This window comes from Bombus affinis, chromosome 7 (assembly GCF_024516045.1).
Source record: "Bombus affinis isolate iyBomAffi1 chromosome 7, iyBomAffi1.2, whole genome shotgun sequence".
Lineage (NCBI taxonomy): Eukaryota > Metazoa > Arthropoda > Insecta > Hymenoptera > Apidae > Bombus > Bombus affinis.
Window position 1 is genome coordinate 8,554,948 of NC_066350.1, and position 20,835 is coordinate 8,575,782.

At 35.6% G+C, this 20,835-nt stretch overlaps 4 protein-coding genes across 10 annotated transcripts in view; 2 read left to right on the forward strand and 2 right to left on the reverse strand.

Annotated features, from left to right (window-relative positions):
• The window catches only part of LOC126918890 (CREB-regulated transcription coactivator 1-like), a 64,962-nt gene extending 49,502 nt beyond the window's left edge, over positions 1-15,460 (reverse strand). For 5 of the 6 annotated variants that reach the window (XM_050727428.1, XM_050727430.1, XM_050727426.1 and 2 more), the window contains exons 1-2: positions 15,165-15,460; positions 7,066-7,314 (exon numbers count right to left, since the gene is read on the reverse strand). In XM_050727428.1, coding sequence (XP_050583385.1) covers positions 7,066-7,314; positions 15,165-15,278 — 363 coding nt within the window. In that variant the 5' untranslated portion in view covers positions 15,279-15,460. The remainder of the gene's footprint in view (positions 1-7,065; positions 7,315-15,164) is intronic. The other variant, XM_050727429.1, reaches the window with a different exon arrangement.
• On the forward strand, positions 932-4,539 carry LOC126918921 (pheromone-binding protein-related protein 6-like). The gene is made up of 6 exons (XM_050727505.1): positions 932-1,087; positions 2,144-2,225; positions 2,341-2,429; positions 2,702-2,804; positions 3,041-3,105; positions 4,131-4,539. Exons 1-6 carry the CDS (start codon positions 1,019-1,021, stop codon positions 4,146-4,148), a joined length of 426 nt encoding a protein of 141 aa, XP_050583462.1. The 5' UTR covers positions 932-1,018; the 3' UTR covers positions 4,149-4,539.
• A 169-nt stretch (positions 15,461-15,629) lies between the features above and the next one.
• On the forward strand, positions 15,630-19,304 carry LOC126918889 (mucosa-associated lymphoid tissue lymphoma translocation protein 1-like). Of its 2 annotated transcripts, XM_050727423.1 has the most exons (12): positions 15,630-16,141; positions 16,226-16,391; positions 16,473-16,636; positions 16,713-16,899; positions 16,978-17,242; positions 17,312-17,404; positions 17,476-17,701; positions 17,767-17,950; positions 18,066-18,280; positions 18,381-18,479; positions 18,563-18,831; positions 18,913-19,304. In XM_050727423.1, exons 2-12 carry the CDS (start codon positions 16,255-16,257, stop codon positions 19,063-19,065), a joined length of 1,992 nt encoding a protein of 663 aa, XP_050583380.1. In that variant the 5' UTR covers positions 15,630-16,141; positions 16,226-16,254; the 3' UTR covers positions 19,066-19,304. The 2 variants fall into 2 exon arrangements, with proteins under 2 accessions (XP_050583380.1, XP_050583381.1); XM_050727424.1 differs by having other exon boundaries at positions 15,630-16,391; positions 18,926-19,304.
• LOC126918911 (uncharacterized) lies at positions 19,085-20,554 on the reverse strand. The gene is made up of 3 exons (XM_050727472.1): positions 19,918-20,554; positions 19,532-19,724; positions 19,085-19,462 (listed from the first exon to the last, which is right to left on the reverse strand). The coding sequence occupies exons 1-3, from the start codon at positions 20,230-20,232 to the stop codon at positions 19,296-19,298; spliced, it is 675 nt and encodes a 224-aa protein (XP_050583429.1). The 5' UTR covers positions 20,233-20,554; the 3' UTR covers positions 19,085-19,295.
• Positions 20,555-20,835: the final 281 nt, after the last annotated feature.

Genomic DNA, 20,835 nt, shown 5'->3' on the forward strand with positions numbered 1-20,835 from the left:
TTTCAGCAGTCACAACAGACTACAGATTGCTAACTCATTTACCATTAGCCACGCTGACCAATGGACGCCTGTGTGTTCATCGACACAAAAAATGATGTTCCATGTAAAAACAACGTCCTAAAGCGATCAAATAGATGATCGATGTATCGTGAACCATAACATTCCCGAATGAAAGTATTGTTAGCTTAACTCTCGTCGTCTACGTTAGTCGAATTACTCGATTTTTGGTAGTTCCAGCGTACCTGTACGAAACGTTAATTACGAGCGAATACAAAGTTGAAAAACAGTGGAGCTGGTTTAGAGAAGCGATAACATCGAGTGGAGAATCGAACAGAAGTAACATTACGTTACCTAGCAATGGCTATTTTTCTTTCTAGATCGAAAAATAATTGAGAGAACCTTAACTTCGTTAGGAAGTTGCAAAGGATATTTGAAGTCAGCTATAGTAACAAGTCCACGTTAATGAAATGTATCAAATTACTAGAAATCAATTAACGAGCGAGAATAATCGAAGAAACTCGAAAGGATGTTTCGAATCGAATAACTAACAATTTCACGCTAATCGACAACTTTCGAATTACTCGAATTTGAATTGGCCTGGCTTCCAAAATCTCGGCTAATCTCAAGCTAGCTTTACACGCTCGAATAAAATTCATTGGAAAAAGAAAAAAACCAACAACTTTTCGATTCATTCACAAAAGGAAACAGGACACAGGAAACGCTCAAGATCACGATCGCGACTTTGTACGTAATCCAAAGCGCACTTCCGTTACGCGGCCGAAAATTATCCGTGTCTCAGCCAACAACCGAACGACAAAGAGGCTTCAATCAACGAACGATAGATACATGCTTGGTAACCCTCCTCTCGCACACGCCCACATCCCGTGCACCCCGCACGTTCTTCCTAATTGAGGCGTTATAAAAACGCCGCGACAGGTAACATCGCTTCATACAATACTCGCAAAAGTGTGACAAACAGTGTCGGGATTATAACGAGTGCTATTCGACTACGTATATCATGGGTGGCAAACAAGCGTTGCTGTATCTTGGCCTCGTGTGCTTGCAGACGATTTTCGTGAACGCCGTGGTAAGCTTTCAAGGAAGGGCTTACTTTTGTCGTGAGGGGATGAGAGACGAGACAAGGAGGACTAAAGGAACTCTAGTATTTGATCTGATCGATTCGTCAGGGACAAAGTTATTAGAGATATAAACGAGTCAACGCGCGCAAATAATAACAATACGAACAACCCGTATGGTCGGCTAATCGATAACGGGGCAAGTGAACTCGAGATCGAACAGAAAGCCTAATTGGAGCGTAGAAAGTTTCTATCGTATTAATTGCGTTATTGCTTAGACGTTCGTTCATCTTTTACCTCTATTATTCTTTTTATTGTTTTCTTTATCTTTCTCTCGTAAAGAAATGTAATTTCATATATATATAGGGTTGTCCGAAAAGTGTCTTTCTTTTACAGACACGTCTTTTATAACGACGCATCTTTATATAAATATGAAATCTAATCTGTCGAACATTGTGATCTTTATTTTGATAGAAGAAAATGGATCATACGTAATTCGATAAAATAATATAAAACGGAAAATGTTGTGCGTCCATTATTTCCTTATAAAACGAAAGAAACTTTTCGGACGACCTAATATATATATATATATATATATATATAAGGAAACGTATCGTTACGTAAACGAGAGGAAATACAATAATAAGGAATTTAGACGATTTTACTCGGAATGGACCAGCCTCGTGTCTGAAATCGGGTTTCAACTGGGTAAAATCGATTCCGATATCATTTCAAGTATTCCATTTATCTGAATCTATCAAATTATAAATTCTTGCCAACTATTCGTGTAATCTATGCTAATGGCAACGATCTCAAAGCAAATCGTTCAAACAGTGCGCGTTAAGTACCATACCGTGTTATACTATGATGGAACTTGGACATCGTTAAGTTCCTCCCTTCATCGACAATGTCACCCGTGTCGAATTCTCGATAAATTTTCTTGCCGTAACGAATCGTAGATATACAATGGGGTCGTTAAAAAGATAGAAAGAAAGAGAAGAGCTGCTCGATAAAATCATTAAGAGAGAAAAAGGCACTCACGTATGATCATTTCGATTTGTTTATAGCCGGACTGGCTACCGCCTGAGATATTCGACATGGTGGCAGAGGACAAGGCTCGGTGCATGAGCGAGCATGGCACGACGCAAGGTTAGTACCACGATCACCATAACTCGCAACAAATTCGAAGACGATTAACCAGCAAGTTTAGAATTTGAAAATTTGTACGAGTAAATTAAAACTAACTAATCGATTCATAACACAGCGCAAATCGACGAGGTGGACAAGGGAGTACTAAAAGACGATACGTCGATCACTTGCTACATGTTTTGCTTGCTCGAAGCGTTCAGTTTGGTAAGTTCAACTAGCAACCGCAAACCCATTAGCTGCCAATTTCGTTTTTCTTGACATTATATTAATTCTATAGGTATTAATTGGTCATTAATGCGTTTTATCGAATGTTTCGTTTAAATTATCGAATATTATATATATATATATATTTATTTTCTAAATCCTAATTTTGGGATCATTATTATATAGATTTTTTGTATACTCGTCAAACGAGAACCATGGCAGCTAGTGAATTAAACAAAGGCAACGATTAGTCAAAGAATCTTTTCATTTAGGTCGATGACGAAGGCGACATAGACGCGGATATGTTGTTAGGTCTGCTGCCAGATCAACTCCAGGCAAGAGCAGAGTCGGTTATGTCCAAATGTACTCCAGCACGTATGTGACTACTTGTGTTATACTTAAAGTTTCAAATCATTTTTACTTTCTCTTTCAAACATTAAATTTCACGGCTGAACATTCAAATTTCAAGTAACATAGTACGTTCGATCTTGAAGCTTAAAAATGAAAAATTCAGGTTTAAATTTCCCGATAGAAAATTCATGTTTCTCGAAATAGAAAATTTATACATCTTCAATTTTACAGCCATCTAACTTTCGTTATGGTTCTTACAGCGGGCTCTGATAAGTGCGACAAGATATATAACCTCGCCAAATGCGCTATGACGGAAGCACCGGACGTAAGTGCATTTCACATACATTCCTTACTTTCTTTTACGATAGCAGACAGATAATATCTAGTGAAAGTAAGAGTCATATTCAAAGGCAATTATATCGATCGATTCGAAACATAGAAATACCATTTCTACGTCTAGTCATAATTAACATGCACTTCCATGCAATCAACATCTAAAACAACGTATAATTAGAGTGCGGATATTTGTGCAAATTCAAATTTTTCTCAACGCAAGCAAAGAAATGGGACCTTTCACGTGCTAAATGATACAACGCACCGAATATTATAACGTTATTAAATCTTATAGATCTTTGGTACTTGCTTTTTGTAAATCAGGACACAGAATGCGGCATCGACGTTACGATCACAATTCTGTGACTATCAAACACACTCACTGTTACACATACATACGCATAATGACTGCGTTCAAAATGAACGCACTTGAAACTCGAAGAACTGTATGTGATGTGCCCTTCCTTTTTGAAACCAATTAACATAGCTTTACATTGTGCACGATTACTTGGGAGAATTAGTTTTTACACTTCTACGAGATCATTTTGGATAGTTTCAGTCTTTCTATTCACTTTGTTATACTACGAACTATTTCTCTGTTTCTCTGACCCTGTAAATTGCCTATGCAACGTAGCGAATTCCAAGTGCAACTCGCTCGACTTCTTCGTCGGATCGATAACAATCTCTTTTGGAAATGCTGTTGCAAAATTTTGTTCAATGCTGCAAGCGACATACTTTCTATTTTTAGCTAACAACGGCATGCTATTTGCAAAAATCTCTGCTAATAAGACTTGTCTCGCATATATACGAACTAAATAAACAAAGAGTGTTCCGCTTTAGATATTTTTCCACATTACGTACATTTATGCACCTTCGTTCTCATAAGAATTCGCAGTCTACGTATAATTTTAGACACACGAACGTACAGAAAATGTGACAACGTGCGAACAGTTACCGAGGCAGATATGACATTTAAGTCGTTTCAGTTATAATTCAACGAACTCCTTTGATTTTCAGGTATGGTTCATTGTCTAAGGTCAAGCAAAGAAGATTATATCCCGGGACGACGGAACGATCCTTTTTTCTACAGGCAACGACAGAAAAATTACGGATAGACCGGGAAACGATTACGTGAATGGATATTCGACGATAATAAACAACGAAAGAAAGAAAAAAAAAGGAAAAAAAAAGAAGAAAAAACCTAAGAAAACACGCATCGTGTACGTAACCAAAATTGATATAATTCGTGTACCTATACCGAACATTAGTTTGTCTAAAACGATTATGTACGTTTCGTTCGAAGAGAACGAACAAACTTATAATTCAAGTAATTACAGAGAGGAATGCAATGTAAATCGTTGTTAAGATGAAATATATTCAGCGAGTGTACGGAAAACTTGAAAAATATAAAAATCGGCCGAGGGAACACGCGTTTTAGTCATTCGCCCAATAATAAAAAAAAATGTATTACCACGAAATCTGTTGCGCTCGAGTGTGCGACTAATTCATTTGGAGACGCAATAATAACGCGTATCCTGGACGTGGTTACGTTACGCAATGGTCGAGACGCGATTTGCGGCTCATTGATACTATAATTTGCATGACAATCTAATTTGCGAATGTCTTCGAATATAACGTAATTATATGTTTGCGCGAAACACCGAATAGCCATTTCCTCCGTTGTATAATGATATGCAAAAGTCCAACACGCTGCTATTTTAACTGCTATCCTTAAAGTTCCAAGATAATTTTATTATGACTTTGTCTCGACGTAACTGTTGCGCAATATTATCGGATGCTGTCGCGATTCAATATCGTTTCGATTTCAACTTGAAATTCGCACTCATTGATAGCGAATGTTTAAAGTTTTAATCGATCGTCGTTTGAATCTTTTATTCTCGATCGCCTAAATCAAACTGATCGGGTGATAACGCGATATCACAACGATAGGCTATATCGAACGATGCTTCAACGACAAATAATATACCTAACTATACGTTACGATATTATTTAAAAAGTATTTCAATGCTACAACGTTCGTGTAATTATTTAGATCGTTTTCATTGAAAAGTACAGAAACGTGAGAAGATATTTTAGCGTGTCGATGGATAAACGTAAAATTTCGCGGCTTTGTCACGCTTATTATTACGTCAACCGTTGTCAACCGATCACGACAGACCTTCGCGGTAGCTACCTCGAATCTAGATCACGAAAACGCGATGAAAAAGGAGCAAACACCTGAACTCTACGCTCTTAACATTCAAATTAGCAGTTCGTTACCTTCTAAGGACTAAGGCAAAACCACGCATGCACCTCGAACTGTCGCTTCGGCATATCGACCCATCTATTCATGCTTCGATAATTCCATCAAAAAGTTTCCTCGTGGAATTATACAGCTACTATTATTTCTCACATTATGCTATCCAACTACTGTTAAGTAAAAGTTGTCATGCGTTATCGTGCAGAAACATCGTATCAAAGAAAGAAAAAAGGAAAAAAACGAGAAAAAAGAGAGAGAGAGGGGAGAGGTAGATTGAATGGTCGAGGGAATCGATTGATCCGCGTGTCGCGGACGTGGTGCACGTGGTGTCGTTTAATGGAAGCTCGATTCCTCGACCAGCTGGCAAACTAACGGCGAATTCCAGTCGGTCGAGATTAACACGAACGTGTTTCGAAATCGATTTTGGGATATTTCGCGTCGAACCAAACGGATAATGGAAAGTTTGCGTAACCGCGCGCGAGTATGCGCTCGGCTCGGTTCCGCTTCACGCGCGGAACGTTTCGTTTCGCTCGCGAAATCCAGGGAGAACGGCCAAACGAATCGAATCGAACAACGCGGTCCGACTACGGAGAAAAATCTTGAAACGTCTATTTTTACACGGCGACTGGAAATAGTCGGTTTAATGAAAGGAGGCACGCGATCGCCCGTACGTTGCTCCAGTCATGAGTCACGCTTCGAACGTGGACTCGCAACAAGTAGAGATCCCCCATAATGTTCGTATAATTGATCGAACCAACACCGATGTAATTTCAATACCGTGCAAGCTACCGCGCATCCGCGAGCCAAATCGAATACAGTGTATACAGTACGGAAGGGTTATTCGAGTCAGCTAAGCTTCGACATGTGAAAATTTAATCTTGAACTTTGCACAGAATAATCTAACTTGTTGTATATTACGAAACAATGGTCTTTTACATAATAACGAGGGAATACGATAGTATCGGATAGTTTAGATTCATTAAATATACGAGAAACGAGAGAATAATTCGAATAAGACTGTAGTAGGATTATTTGAGTCAGCGATCAAGTATTACGTAAGAAATAAGAAATAAGTATCGTAAGAAACTGGCAATATTAAGAATAATCGAATAAACTTTCCTTTCGACGAGTAGACATCCATGTGGAAAACTATACGACATATTTCACTGTTTATCGCGTCGCTAATAACGACGAGTTGAACAGCTAGTTTATTTTCGAACGTAAATAGATGAAAATTTAAGAACCGAATTTGACGAATTACAATTTGGAAAATTACTTAGCTTGACTCGAAATAATCCTGTTTCTGCTTATATCTAACAGCGTACGCGCCCGGTTTGCTCTGACCACCGTTAACTTTCATTCTTGCTCGATAAGAACTTTCTTTTACACAGAAGATACGAAAAAAGAGAAAAATCTGTTCACGACCGTTTCGCTCTTGTATCGATCGTCTACTTCGAAATGGCTTTGGCGCCATGGCGATATATTGATTTACGAGCTTTGTATTCGAAAGGGGAACAACGATCGATGATCGGAAGGGCGCAAAAAGCAACTAGGAAACAGGTGAAAGAAAAACCAAAAGACAACGTGGGTGCAATATGTCTATGTAGACGTACATATATGTAAAAATAAAAAAAGGGGGCAGTGAAGACGAAAAACAGCTAAGTTTGACACGGTTTGTTAGATGACCAATACCTTAAGGTCGATCGAGTGGATAGCGGCGTTGTGCGGCGATGCGTGTTCTTTCGCGTCATTGCCGCAATTCGCGTTGTTGTTAACATTCGGCAGAGAGCCACCCGCCCTGAACTGATTTCCCAGGTTAATGTGCAGGTGTTTGCCGCTGGACTGAGGTGGACTGGCGCCGGCACTCTTCACGGACAACGGAGTCTCCAGTACCCCGGATCCCGTGGGACTGGCACACACCGAGCTGCTCGCCGAGGCGACCTAAGCAGGTCCATCATTCATATGGTCACCAACTTGTTCGCTTTCTTCGGCAAACTACCGTCTCTTGCCTTTTCTTTTCCATCGCGTTTATTTATCGTATTACGCTAAACGTGCCTAGCTTTCTTCTTTCTTTTTCCTTTTTCCTTTCCATTTCGTTTCATACAGGTATTTTCTAAATACTTCGTCCGTTTTCGTTTCCGTATCTGGTTGAGTTATAGATATACGGTGATTTATGGGAATAATCGAACATTTATGGTGACGGAGAGCATGCACGAATATAGAAAATGTGCGTTATAGAAAATTGTTTGAAATTTCAGCGAAACTGTAACGAGATACAACTGTCACGATTATATAACTGAAACTGAAACCAATTCGAGAATGTACACCTTTCATTTTCAAAGATATAAATAAGAATAAGAGTAACTCGACCTAACGTTTTACGCGTTAAAAAAGATTACTGATTTACGAATCATACGATTTAAACGTAAGAATTTTAAATTCGAAATACGAATATCTTAAACGTATAATTAGAATCAAGAGCAGTTCCACTAAATATTGCAGTTTGATTAATACGATCGAATTTATCGATCGTTTAATGATTAATTTCTCGTAACTTGTAGATATAATTTCAGATTTGTTTCGAACTTTACCAATATGATCACGATACTATATAATATCGTTATTCGTTACAGTGTTAATGAAATTCCACAGAGTTTTATATAACACACATCAGATCTTCATAAAATGTTTCTATTAATATTTAAATACTTTTGTGAAACCAAACGGTTCTTTCTCCTTCTTTTCAACGAAAAAGGACACTTTCTAAGATCGACTTGGAAAGATCCAGGACGGATAGAATGAACGTATAAGAACGAGCGGATTTATCGAGAATCGAAAGATCGTCACCTACAAACATACTTTCAACGTTTGCTGAAATTGAATATATCGAATCAGGCGAGCTTCTACGATTTATATTAGGATTTATAAGAAGCTTTCTAGCCTGGCGATTGAACGTTGCTATCAACACAAAATTTGAGAGACTCTCGATCAGGTTTTGACTGAAAATCGATAGCATTCAAAAACTCCAACGTTACATTAAGAGCAACGTGTTTCATGGGAATTTTAGGAAGGAACGCGTTTGGGATATTCTTCCCTTCTCTTTCGGTCCCGATCGTTAAAATCCTACGCGTCTCAAACTTTAGACCCGCATTCCTGACCCAACCACGATCCGATAAACATCCTCCTCTTCTTCCATGGTTTTATCATCATTTGAATTCCACTTCTGGGTTCTTGTTTTTCCAGCCGAGACCAGGAGCAAAAAAATTCGAACAATTCGTAGGGAAATGTTTGGGACGATACAAGAGAACCGATAGGAGCGTAGCTCGTACCCTCTTCACGAGAATCTTACAAGGAACGCTATTCAATCGTTGTTGAACGGTTCGGAATGGTACGCTACAATGTTCGCAAAATTATTTAAAAGATCCCAGTGGCAATGGAAGATCGCACAGGAATAGCATTGGTTGATTTGCCAATTTTGATATTAATTTGTGGCTAAAAGAGAGCAGAGATACTTTAATAGGATATAGTAGAAAGATGGAAGAATTATGTCTGTTGAGTTGAAAATTCCGAGTCTTTTTTAAAACTAGGTGATAAATCCATGGAGTTTTATAGAAACGAAGGATCTAGCTGATGTTATAACGATCGATATTTCAAATATTCAGAGTGGCTGGGAGAAACATGTTTAATACCAAGATGTGTGATTACAGTACTGATGAAATTTGAAAGTTTGTACAATGCATACGACACGTTCGTAAAAATTTCCTATGGTAAGCGTTTGAAAGATTGGCAAACTTTAGATAGGAATTTTCGTCACATTTTCTATTCAAATAGATGTTTCCAATTGTGTGCAAAGAGCTTATCGTCGTCGAAAGAGATTTTCGGTCGCGATGCGTCGATATGTGGTCGTGATACAAAATAATAAAGAAATGACAAAGACGGATATACAGTGAACAGAGATAGAGCTAACTACTTAAACCAATTGCCAATAACATTTTCTCAGAAATATTTTTACGAACTTTGCAGCATTCTGGCAGTAGACTCGTATATCGAGAAATTCCACCATCGGTTAATCGAATAATGCTCCTTGTTAAGAAAGCCTGTTCTCACACAGCGTAGCCTATAAACAAACTATGATAGAAAATACATCGCAATAAAGTTAAACGGAGAAAAATTAAACGGACTGCGATAAAAGTGCACTCACGGCCGGCCACCTATGTTTCACGTTAGGATTACGCAATTCCACGCGGTGAAAGTATCCGTTTTTTTTTTTCTTTTTTTCTTGTACGAGTAGATACAACTCGTTTTGCATTCGCTCGACCAGATGACGCAGCGTTAGAAATTTCACGTAACTCGCCTTTCGCTCGACTATCATAGTTTTGTTCCCGTGAAAAAACGCGAAAAACCTGCGAGAAATTGTGGAGCTTTCTGAAAAAGAACCTATTAGTCTATAGTAAATATACAGAGTGGTCATCAAATATCACGATATTTGAGCAGATTCTGATATTTTAACGAAAATATGTTTCAAGTACAAATTCACTGGTATCGAGTAAAGAATTTATTCAGGTGAATTTACCTATTCGTAAACAAGGTATTTATCATTTCGTGTTTCTTAAAGGAAACAAGATATTTTTCTGACCGGAGTCGTATTCTTATACATTGAAAAACCAATTCAATGATAGAGTAACACGTGCCATTTTAATTATCTGATAATGATATAATTTGCCTCTCGATTGGAATCTACAACTTCGTCACTTGTACGTAACACCAATGATTAATAAATTAATTGCTCCTACTGCATAATTGCATCCACTTGCTTAACGATAATGAATTATAAGATATCTAGATTGTTAATTCAAAAGTTGTTCCACACGGAATATGGTGTAGATTTACACGGAACTTCACAACAGAAGCTTTGCCAATATTTTCGTTTCTTACCGCTGGACAAATACATTTTCTAATCGAATAATCAAACAATTATGATACACGTCTATCTTTATCGTTTATATATAAAAATGACAAGGTTCTTTAAGATCCGTTATATACAATGAACGATCGAAGCGTAACTAACATTAGAAAACTGGAACTAAAACGTATCAACGTAATATTACTCGATTCACCATTTTATCTTACAGCACTTTTTTCCAGAAAGCTCCTTAATTATTCTATACCGGAGGGTTTAAAATACCGAGTAGAAGTAATTCTTCGCGAGAAAATAGAAGAGTACGATGAATATAGAGAGAATGGTGATTCGTTATTCGATAAATCAATTAAATCTCCGACCACGATCGAAGAGTTCTATAAGTGGCTCGGATATTAATCCGAAAACTGAAATATTTCGCTCTCGAAAACTGACTTTCTGTTCAATGGGATTAATTTCATGCGCGCGCGCGCACATACATACATACACACGTACACGCTCTGTCCCGTCTCTCTTTCTCTCCTTTTGTCTCTATTTCCTTTCATCGGTCATTGTTCTATTTTACCCGACTTGCATGGAGAGATGGTGACCCCGCACATTTTTTTAACTTTCGAACATTTCGATCCGATATCGCGAGACAATGGTTTTGTACTGTTTTCACCGAACGACTGGAACGACCTATCCGAATGCTTGCCGCGGTCAAATATCCAGATATTCGATTCCGACACTTTGACATGTCGGACACTTTATTTGACATTGTGGCGTACAAAAGTAATTTGGACACAAATTTATGAAGACCACAGGGGAAAATCGCGATAAATCACGTTTCCGCTTTTTGCAGGCAAACAGTTGTACAATTCTGTTACATTGCCAACGAATCCCAAAATTTTCTCTTTATTTGGTTTCAGGATCGATTGTTCTTTCAGTTTTTGCAATTTTTTAATCATATTACGGTAGATATTGTACTGTACAGCTTTTCGCAATAATTCGTGAATTTGGTCTCAATTATTGCACTTTTAACCACCACGAGTAACACAAAAATCAGAAATCCATCAGAAAAGAAAAGTATATAGCTTCGATACAATAATTATGATAGTCGAGTCACATAACAGTGTTAATGCGATCTCAGATTGTTTCGAAAAATATTTCTTCAAGTATTTAAATATCTTGGTGAACCACTTGGTGTACAGGAAGGTGAAAAGGAACGTTGAGATCGTGAAAAATATTTACCATCGAAAATGAAGATATTTTCTTTTACCAGCGATCACGGTAATATAGCATGGACTGTAACATAATTCGCTGAAATTTGTAAAATAAATAAATTAGTGCTTTAAGTATAGCTGTCGTTGATAAACGACAAAACGAAAATTTCGTGGAACGTGACCATTAATGAACGATATTGAGATTTTAATTGAATTGAGACGCGGAAATTGCTTATTAACGACTCTATTTTACAATTACTTCGCTAATTACCTTATTCTTCAATAATTATAACTCTGTACAAAATAAACGTTTATATTTATGTATATTTTTATGTTCGTAGAAATTTTTATCTCAAAATTAGGTTCACTTATTGACACGTATTATATTGATAACGATATTATGTTTAGCTTTGTCATCTTTCTCCGTTTCGAAGGAACGAATTACGAGGATATAATCGTACCCAAAAGGTCAAGCATAATTTACAGAATAGAATATACCTATTTATCACAGAATTGTACATCTCAATAAGTTACAGTAATGTAAGGAAAATTATCACGATCAATCTTCGTGAAAGATATGTCGCAACGTATTGTTCGATTAGTCCAGAAAGTATTAAAACAAGTGTAAACGTTGTTGAAAGCGTCGAGAACGTAGTTAACAAACGATCATTGTTTTTCCCATTCGACAATAGAGAGATTAAGGCATGCGCGAGTGGCACATCGAGTTGGAACGATTCGAGCGATTAACCGCCGCGTTCGTAATCGTTATCGAGGCCGTTAACGGTATAGCGATTGAGAAGCGTGCAGCTCGGCGAATCGTTGTATCAAAAATCACTACTCGGATCAAAGATCGTGTATGAGACGCAAAAATCAACGATCGCGTCGCGCGCGGGTTAAGTACAAGCGAAGGAAATGAAAAATGGTATAGAGACGCGATACTCTGCACGGTTTTAACTGGTCAGATCTGAATTATCGACGCTGATTAATAGAATAAATGCTGATTCGTAAATACAGATGCGATTACGTACGATGTAATAGTAAATATTTTTCACATGTTAAGATTTTCTATTCACATTATTTCATGGAAATAAAAATTTCCTCGATAAATCAAACGTTACGGAACTATCGGGACGGATAATTCGTGACTTTTCCACGTTGCCAATGAAATCAGTCGTAATCTAAAAAAACGAAAACACTCGAAAACATCCATCAGACGGGGAAACGTACAGTGGCTGAGACAAGTATTCGAACACTTGTGGAAACCTTCTATGAATATATTATACGTGTTATCGGAAGCATTTTGAAATTTCATTAAAACTGCAGTGAAAGCCAACTGTCGTTCTTAATATTGGTCAAGTTTCAAATAAAAATCTGAAAATGTATAATACATAGGTATTTAATGTAAGTAATATGTTTTGTAGGAATCACGGAAGCATTTAAGCGATCAATTCGTTATATTAATAAGTTTGAATATTCAGTAGAATCATCGTCAACGTTTATTACGTGTTTAAGATATATGCTATATACTAATCTTTTCTAAATATATGTTTACAGTATATGTCCTTGCTAACTTCAAATTTTACCAACGTACGAACAAGAAGTTTCATATCATGCACGTAATATATCCATAGAAATTTTTTATGGTAAGTGTTCGAATATTTTTAGGTGGGCCATTGAAAGTATCACGAAACTCTGAATTACCCTAACATTCCAACGTTCGCCAGATAATACTACGATGCCCGAACGAAGCGTGAAAAAAAAAAAAAAAAATAAAGAGAAATGCGTAGTGCGAGAAGAATTCGACGGACACCTGAAAACGTGCACGAGCGTGCGCGCGCGCGCGCCTGCTCCAACGACCCATAGATTAAGTCAGCGTACCGTAAATAACGCAGCGATATCGACTGATCGAATGGTGAACTTTAACGTATAACGCAGCTTCCGCATTTAGTACAATGCCAGCGTTATGTAATAGCTGTACGGTTATCGGTACCCGTCTAGTGAAAAACGCGCCAATTTCGCGCGATTCCCGCGGAACCAAATGTTTCCACGTGAAACCACGACAGAAGGCGCTGCGCTCGCTCTGTCGAAAAAACGCGATCGGTGTGTCGTGAATCGAGCCACTTTTTTACCTTTCTCAGTTGAAAGTTGAAAATCGTCTCGCGGCATTCTAGGGCCGACTCGTAACATTCACGTGGGAACGCTCGAAAACCGAATGTTTACATGTTGACCTCGTTACGCTTATCATGTTCAACAGTTAACAGTTAATAATTAATTTTAACGGAAGATGGAATTTATAAGATCGAAAAGATCGTACGACCATGAAATTTTAATCTTATCTGTTTGATTTTTCGTAAACACTGATGATTCAATTCTGATAATGGGCTGGACGCAATTCCGTTAATGACACTCTGTCATTGTAGAAGGTATCGTCCTTTTATCGTTTAAAAGCGAGAACGTTAAGGAAAGCAATTTCGCGCAGGAGCGAGACGATAGATTGTTTCGGAGCCCGGAACCGGAAATGTCATACTTAACGGGGGCGATTTTCATTGGTGTTTTCAGCGTGCGAAAAATTAGGTCGTTGACCGATCGTTCAACATATTCGAAAAATTGATCCTGCCTTCGCGACTAGAGTAGGCTAAATATGTTCATCGATAATTCGCTTGTGCGATGCATCTATACAGTGATACCGTAGATTCAAGCAAAACACGGTTTGTTTCCCTATCTTGCGAGAGAGCAAAAACATACTTTGCATAGACTCTATCTTGAATCAAACTGAAACACGTGATTCTACGGAACACGATTTTAACAATTTCGAAGTCGCGACGGTACCTAAGAACAACGAATACGATTGACTTAATACGTTCGTTTCACGAGAATGGTTTGAAAGTCGATAGACTTTGAAGGAAAATTGAGCGTATCTGAACGAACGATAAACTATTAGTAAAACGAAGAACAGTTCATTTGGTCACTATCGATCGTGGATAAAAGTATGTCGCGTAAATAGAAACACAAACACGATGATCGTTTACCGTGGACGGTTCTAACTAGTTTTCAGCGAAAAAGAAACGAAGAAACACAGTGACTTTTCCTAATCGCGGACGTTCAATAAGAATGCATACGGGTGATCGATTCGAAAAAGAAACAAAGATTTTCTTGAAAATACGATGGTCTGTTCGAACAAGTCAGCAGGATGGATACGATTGTCGATCGCACACGTATGCATTTATTAAGAACTTACAGGACGGATGGTGGCAAACAAGCGCACAGTACGTTTCGCATAGTATACCGGAGTATATATTCGTTCTACATATACGCGTATTCATACACTCTTACGCGCGACCAACGAAGAGACACATACATTTTCCGTCCGACACACTACGATAACGAATAGGAAAGAGAAACAGAGGGCCAGCGGACGAGTGCGTGTAGCTGTGCGCGTTAACACAAGTACTGATAGTAAGCTAGTCACAGACTCATACACACGTCTCGATCGTATAGCAAAACGAGCACATAGAGCCATACATATACGCACACACACACAGAGTCGACACACGGCGCAACGAGGAGAGAGAATGCCTGTTGTTTACGTTCTAACATCTGAACCGAGGAAGGTATACGGAAAATATGAAGATATATCCCTCCATGGCAAGGACCTACTGGGATTTCCTTACTCTGCTTGTGACATCCGAAACTTCTCGCATGATCGCCTCGAACGCCGCTCTTTCCTGCGCTTCCTTCTGTTTGTGTAGCGCGATCTTGTCACTGAACTTTCGTGGATTCGCCATGATGGCTCGACACTAGATCTCCCGACACTCGCGAGTATCGTGCACCTACTATCGTGTACCCTCTACCCCCTCACACGTTTTCCTTTTTCACCGATCGCACCAATAAGGGCTCCCTAAATTTCACCACGTTAGAACCCGTAACCTACTGCCTTCTGGATGGCACTGCCGATCACTGATACGCAAGATTATGCGGCGCAGCGCGCCACGCGCATCGCGCAGGAGCCGCTTTTTGCGGGCTCATTGGTCGTACCGATCCCCCACCATTCCATCGTACCCGCAATAAAAGACTGACGACACTTTTCCGGGGTGTTCCAAAAAGCTCGCTCTTTCGTTTGGTCTTGCAATGTACTACGCTGTAGATAAAACAGATTAACATCCATGTTTTATTACCACATGTTCATAAACGTAAATCAGTGAAAGATTGTTTACTTTTTATTTGTTTCGAAATATGTTACATTAGCTCTTGCGATTCCTCCCTTTGCGTATTAGCAAATATACGTATTGTTTATATTTATTTGTACTTATTATGTTATTTTAAACGAATAAATATTTATACTGAACGATATGAGGTTATTTTATGTATATGAAAAATTTCTCTCTATAGTTAGTTATACCTTGTATATCTTCTTTACATGAAATTTAACTAATATAATCTTTTTTCGCATGTATAATTGATATATAATTTTTGTACTGTTTTTCGCTTCTGCTGTATCGATCGAGAACAGGATATCATCGATTGTATATTTGCGAAGATCATTATGGATTACAATTATGTTACATTTTCCTTGTATATGTAAAAATTGTTGTATGAGTAAAAAGAGGACTATAAACTGAAATTATATTAAAATGTTAACTTAATTATGGTTATTATCACATTTTATGCCTTAAATTGTAAAAATGTTATCGTATATGTGATACAGTGTTTTACTTTCACCGTTTTCTCACAGTAAATATATGAAATATAAATTTCATAAAAATGACTCATTTTGATAAAGACACGTATATTGAATGTTTACCAGTAACTGTATACAATGAGATAGTTAATGCATTGAATAAAGACGCAGCTTGGATAACATTAGCAAATCATGTAGCTGAAGAGCTTCAATATCCATGGTAAGAAAACAGTAGTATTTAAAAAGTACAAGATATTATAATTTAAAATATATCATTTTATTGCATACGTTTTATGTACAGTAATCTGTGGATACAATCTTTAAACGAGATCAAACATCCAAATGATTCTCCTGGACAAAAGCTACTTTCTGAATTAAGTATTAAAATGTGTACTATAGAGATTTTACATACTTTATTAAGCGACTGCAAGCTTTATAGCATTCTTTCAATTATATCTGATCCAGGTATGATAATATTTATTGTGACCTATTTATTTGAAAAATTATAAACTTACTATTTCCTGAATACTAATGCTCTTAGAACCTTTGAGCATTATTACGCATCCAACAGAGGAATTTCAAACTAGCATTTTGAAAGTATTATTTGGTCATCGTCTTCATCTATGCTGTAAAGCTGTTGGGATGCCATTACCAAATTACATGTGGTATCATAATAATAATGAATTACAACACTGTACTTCTGATGTGCTTGATTTTATTATAGTTAGGTACATTTTTAGGAAAAATGTTTGTATACTTTTATTCGTTATTATGTCATTGTAACATTTATTTTATTTATTCCAAAGTGCTTCTCAAGCAGGAGAATATAGATGTAAGGTATTTCAAATTAAAAATGATGGAACTCTCATATCAACTTTGACTTCAAAGGCTATAACTGTACAAATTTTTTCTACACCTGTTGTGATAGAAGAACAACCACAGCCACTTTTAGAGGTTAAAGAAGGTGAAAATTTTACAATTCAGTGTAAAGCCAATAGTTATTCCAAACCACGTTACCAATGGTTCCATGACAATACTAAACTAGAAGGAGAAACATCTAACATTTTGCATGTAATGCAAACTACTGTTATTTCTCTAACAATATTGAATAATGTCTGCTTTATTAAAGTATGATTTTAGGTAAAACAATTTAGTTTGAAGGATGAAGGAAAATATTATTGTTATATTTATAACGATATCAGTGAAATTTATACGCAAAGAACTCGTGTAATGGTAAAGATGGATAATGATTTCATTAACATTTTATCATTATATCTTAATTTATTAATTACATTTTCATATAGATGGATTTTCCAAAATTTAAAGCAGTTGCAAAAATAGCTTTGGTCATTGCAAATGAAGAGTATGAGAACCATGAATGTCTTTTGACATCTAAAAATGATGCTGCATGCATTGGTAATCTTCTTAAAGAAATAGGATTTGAAGTAATTTGTCTCCTCAATTTGACAATTACTCAAATGAAAAATGCAATAAAAATATTTAGCAAAGCCTTAGTTGAAGGAGTGTACGGTACGATGTAAAAAGTATAAATTAGAAAATACATTATTGCTTAAATTATTCTTCTGTTTATATAGGCTTATTCTATTTTGCTGGACATGGTTTTAAAATGCAAGAAAGTTATATGCTTGCAACAGATGCTCCAGAAACATATTTAAGGAAAGACGCAATATGTGAAAGTGAACTATTGTCTGCATTTCTTGAGAATGATCCTGAACTATTAATTGTTATTTTAGATATGTGTCAAACTTTACCTTCAAAGTAACTTTTTAACCTTTTTTTCATTCTTTCCATTTTCATTCTTTATCTTTATACTTAACGTTTGTTTTTAGAGAATGTAATGTATGTTTATTTGTGTTTATATGTTTATTTTTAGAGAATTTAATCCTGAGATATACCATGAGGTACCAATAGTGAATGTGTATAAAAGCAAGAAGAATCTTAGAAATTTAATTCAAGCATACTCTACATCTAGTCATCGACCTAGTTATGAGAAATTAAATTGTAAATATGGTTTATATATGGAACATCTCAGCGAATATATTAATAAAGATATAACTGTTACAAAATTATTTGAAGAAGTAGGAAAATGTAAGTTGTTAATACAACACATATAATGCGTGTATACACATATAAACTTATCTTATATTTCATATTTGCAAAGTATATATGTTACAACAAATATTTGCAGCAATTGATAGCTGTTTTAAAGGAAAAGAACGGAATCAAATTCCAATGTTTGCTGTCTCTGTTACAAAACCATTTCGTCTTACTGATGCTACTTATAAAAGTAATTTTAGTTTAGTTCATCATGTATTCATAAATAGAAATGTTTTTTAACTATTGTTTTAATATATATTTTATATATTGTAGACAAACGTCCAGATATCATTAATTACTTAAGTAAACTTATATCGTATTCAGCTCAGACAATAAATGTACTGTTTAAACAAGCAAGTATGTGCAGTAGAGTTAAAATTTCACTATTTATGGAACCATATTTAAATATAGTAAGAATCAAAGTACTTGATTTACCAAATGTTGAAATTAATTTTTTTAATTCTATTCCTGCAAAGCGAAATAATTTATTTCAAGATCAACACGAGAAAGAGTGTTGGATTCATAATCCCCAAATCAATGAGGTATCTACTTTCTACTTAATATGAAAATACTTTTATATGAAGTAATTTAATAATTACTTAATTACAGTAATCTTTATATAGATTTTTGTTACAGGGACCACTGGTGATTTCTGTATCAAAAGATGGTATCCCTATTGGTGCTACAGTATTGCATATAAAAGATTACATACCCTCTCTACTGAAACTTGTAAATATTTGAGGAAAGAAACCCAGAGAAAAATACAATACAAGTAATTAAACATAATATAGAGAATACATTTTAAAAAACTTTATATATTCTGTTTAAAATAATTTACATATTTATAGAACTATCAAACAAAATTCTCTTCTCTCAATATACATGCACACTGTGACTTACAAAAAAAAAAAAAAAAAATAAAAATATCTGCTATAAAATGTATAACTAATAATTTATATCGAGATAAAAATTTTATTTAATTATTTAATTATATAATAGTAAAAATCTAACACAATGATGTATGACTTACTAGCCTTACAATCCATTCACTTCCTACTCCATTTTTATACATCCTTTCAAATATATAATGAATATGCACATATGAACCCATATCCAGAATATTTTTCAGAAACAATCCCTGTGTTCCTATTTGAACAACTGCATCGTTGCTATCTATAGCATAATTGTATCAAGTAAAAAAATAACAGCAAAAATATGATTATTATTATAGCATGAGTTTACCTTTATTCCTTTTTAATTTTATGAAATAAGGAATAAATATAAAAGATTCCTCATCAACAATAAGTAGCTCCCGTTGTTTTGGAGTTAGGCGATCAACTCTGTGTCTTAATATTTTTATAGCTTTTTCTTTTACCATACCATTCAATGCTTCGTAGTCTTGCGTATTTAAAGCTGTAGATATTGCTACCATTGCCTAGAAAACGTTCCTTGCTACAGCTTTATTAAATATGTAATTTTATATTCGACATTACATATAAGTACTATTGAAATATATATCCATATTATTAAAGGGCAATTAGATCAATGCACTGTTTATTTTGTTCAATGTTGTATTTTTTTTTTACACAGTACTAGCTTTTTTAAATGACACATCAATAAATATATACCTGATGAGCTCCTCTCATAAAATCTTGTAAACGAAACTCTGGATCAATAGATGAATAAAAAATATAATATAACTGCATCGTTTCAAAAACATTCCATTCCTTAGGATATCCAAACATTAATGGTGGCAAACTGTTTTGATTTTTAGAATGTAGTAATCTACGTATGTTAAGACTTGGATTTATTATATTTGAGTATTTTGGTTCTCCCCAATGGTAGATCGTTTTCATTTTTAATTGAGTTTTATTATTCGTATGAAATATTACGAATTGTCGCATCTGTGTATGAAGTACACATTTTTTCAACCGAAATAGCATATTGCTCTGCTACTTTACGTATATATAAAGTATAACCTATTATTCTGTACAATCTATGTAATACTAGCAACGTATTCAGTTATATAATATTATCCTCTATTTAACGAGTATCGTTATAATATTACACCGCTTTGTAAATTTTTACCTTTATATTACATATATATGTACAATTTATAACTTATGATACATTTATGTAAGTTAATGTTTTTTCTTTTAAATATGGCGGTAGAAAAATCTAAATAAATGGCAACATGAAATGAAGTTACGTTTACAACTGTATTCACTTCAGAATATGTTCAATAGGAATGTATTTAGGACAAATTTTGAATATATAAAACTCTATCTATTTCCTAGGAAAAAGAAAATACAAATGTTTATTTATTCTAACATATAATGGTACAAAATGTACGAAAGATATTGACTTAGTTGAATTTAAATTTTGAGACTCCATGAATTAATACCCATGAAACACAATAGTTAAGATAGATCATCTTTAAGTATGTGCTTACGTGACTCATCTTGCCATCTAGTGTGCGCATTTATTACAAATCGATTAAATTTTTGGCCCGTTAGGTTCAGCTCTATTTATCGCAGATTCTCGAA

Bases quoted from the DNA above. Each gene is read 5' to 3' on its own strand.
- LOC126918889 (XM_050727423.1), top strand. From the start codon at position 16,255: ATGACTCATTTTGATAAAGACACGTATATTGAATGTTTACCAGTAACT. The intron at 17,243-17,311 runs GTAATGCAAACT...GTATGATTTTAG, and splicing joins AAACATCTAACATTTTGCAT to GTAAAACAATTTAGTTTGAA. The intron at 18,480-18,562 runs GTAATTTTAGTT...TATATATTGTAG, and splicing joins TACTGATGCTACTTATAAAA to ACAAACGTCCAGATATCATT.
- LOC126918921 (XM_050727505.1), top strand. From the start codon at position 1,019: ATGGGTGGCAAACAAGCGTTGCTGTATCTTGGCCTCGTGTGCTTGCAG. The intron at 2,226-2,340 runs GTTAGTACCACG...TTCATAACACAG, and splicing joins CGAGCATGGCACGACGCAAG to CGCAAATCGACGAGGTGGAC. The intron at 2,430-2,701 runs GTAAGTTCAACT...CTTTTCATTTAG, and splicing joins TGCTCGAAGCGTTCAGTTTG to GTCGATGACGAAGGCGACAT.
- LOC126918911 (XM_050727472.1), bottom strand. From the start codon at position 20,232: ATGCTATTTCGGTTGAAAAAATGTGTACTTCATACACAGATGCGACAA. The intron at 19,725-19,917 runs GTATATATTTAT...AACGTTTTCTAG, and splicing joins TTATGAGAGGAGCTCATCAG to GCAATGGTAGCAATATCTAC. The intron at 19,463-19,531 runs GTAAACTCATGC...ATTATGCTATAG, and splicing joins AAAATTAAAAAGGAATAAAG to ATAGCAACGATGCAGTTGTT.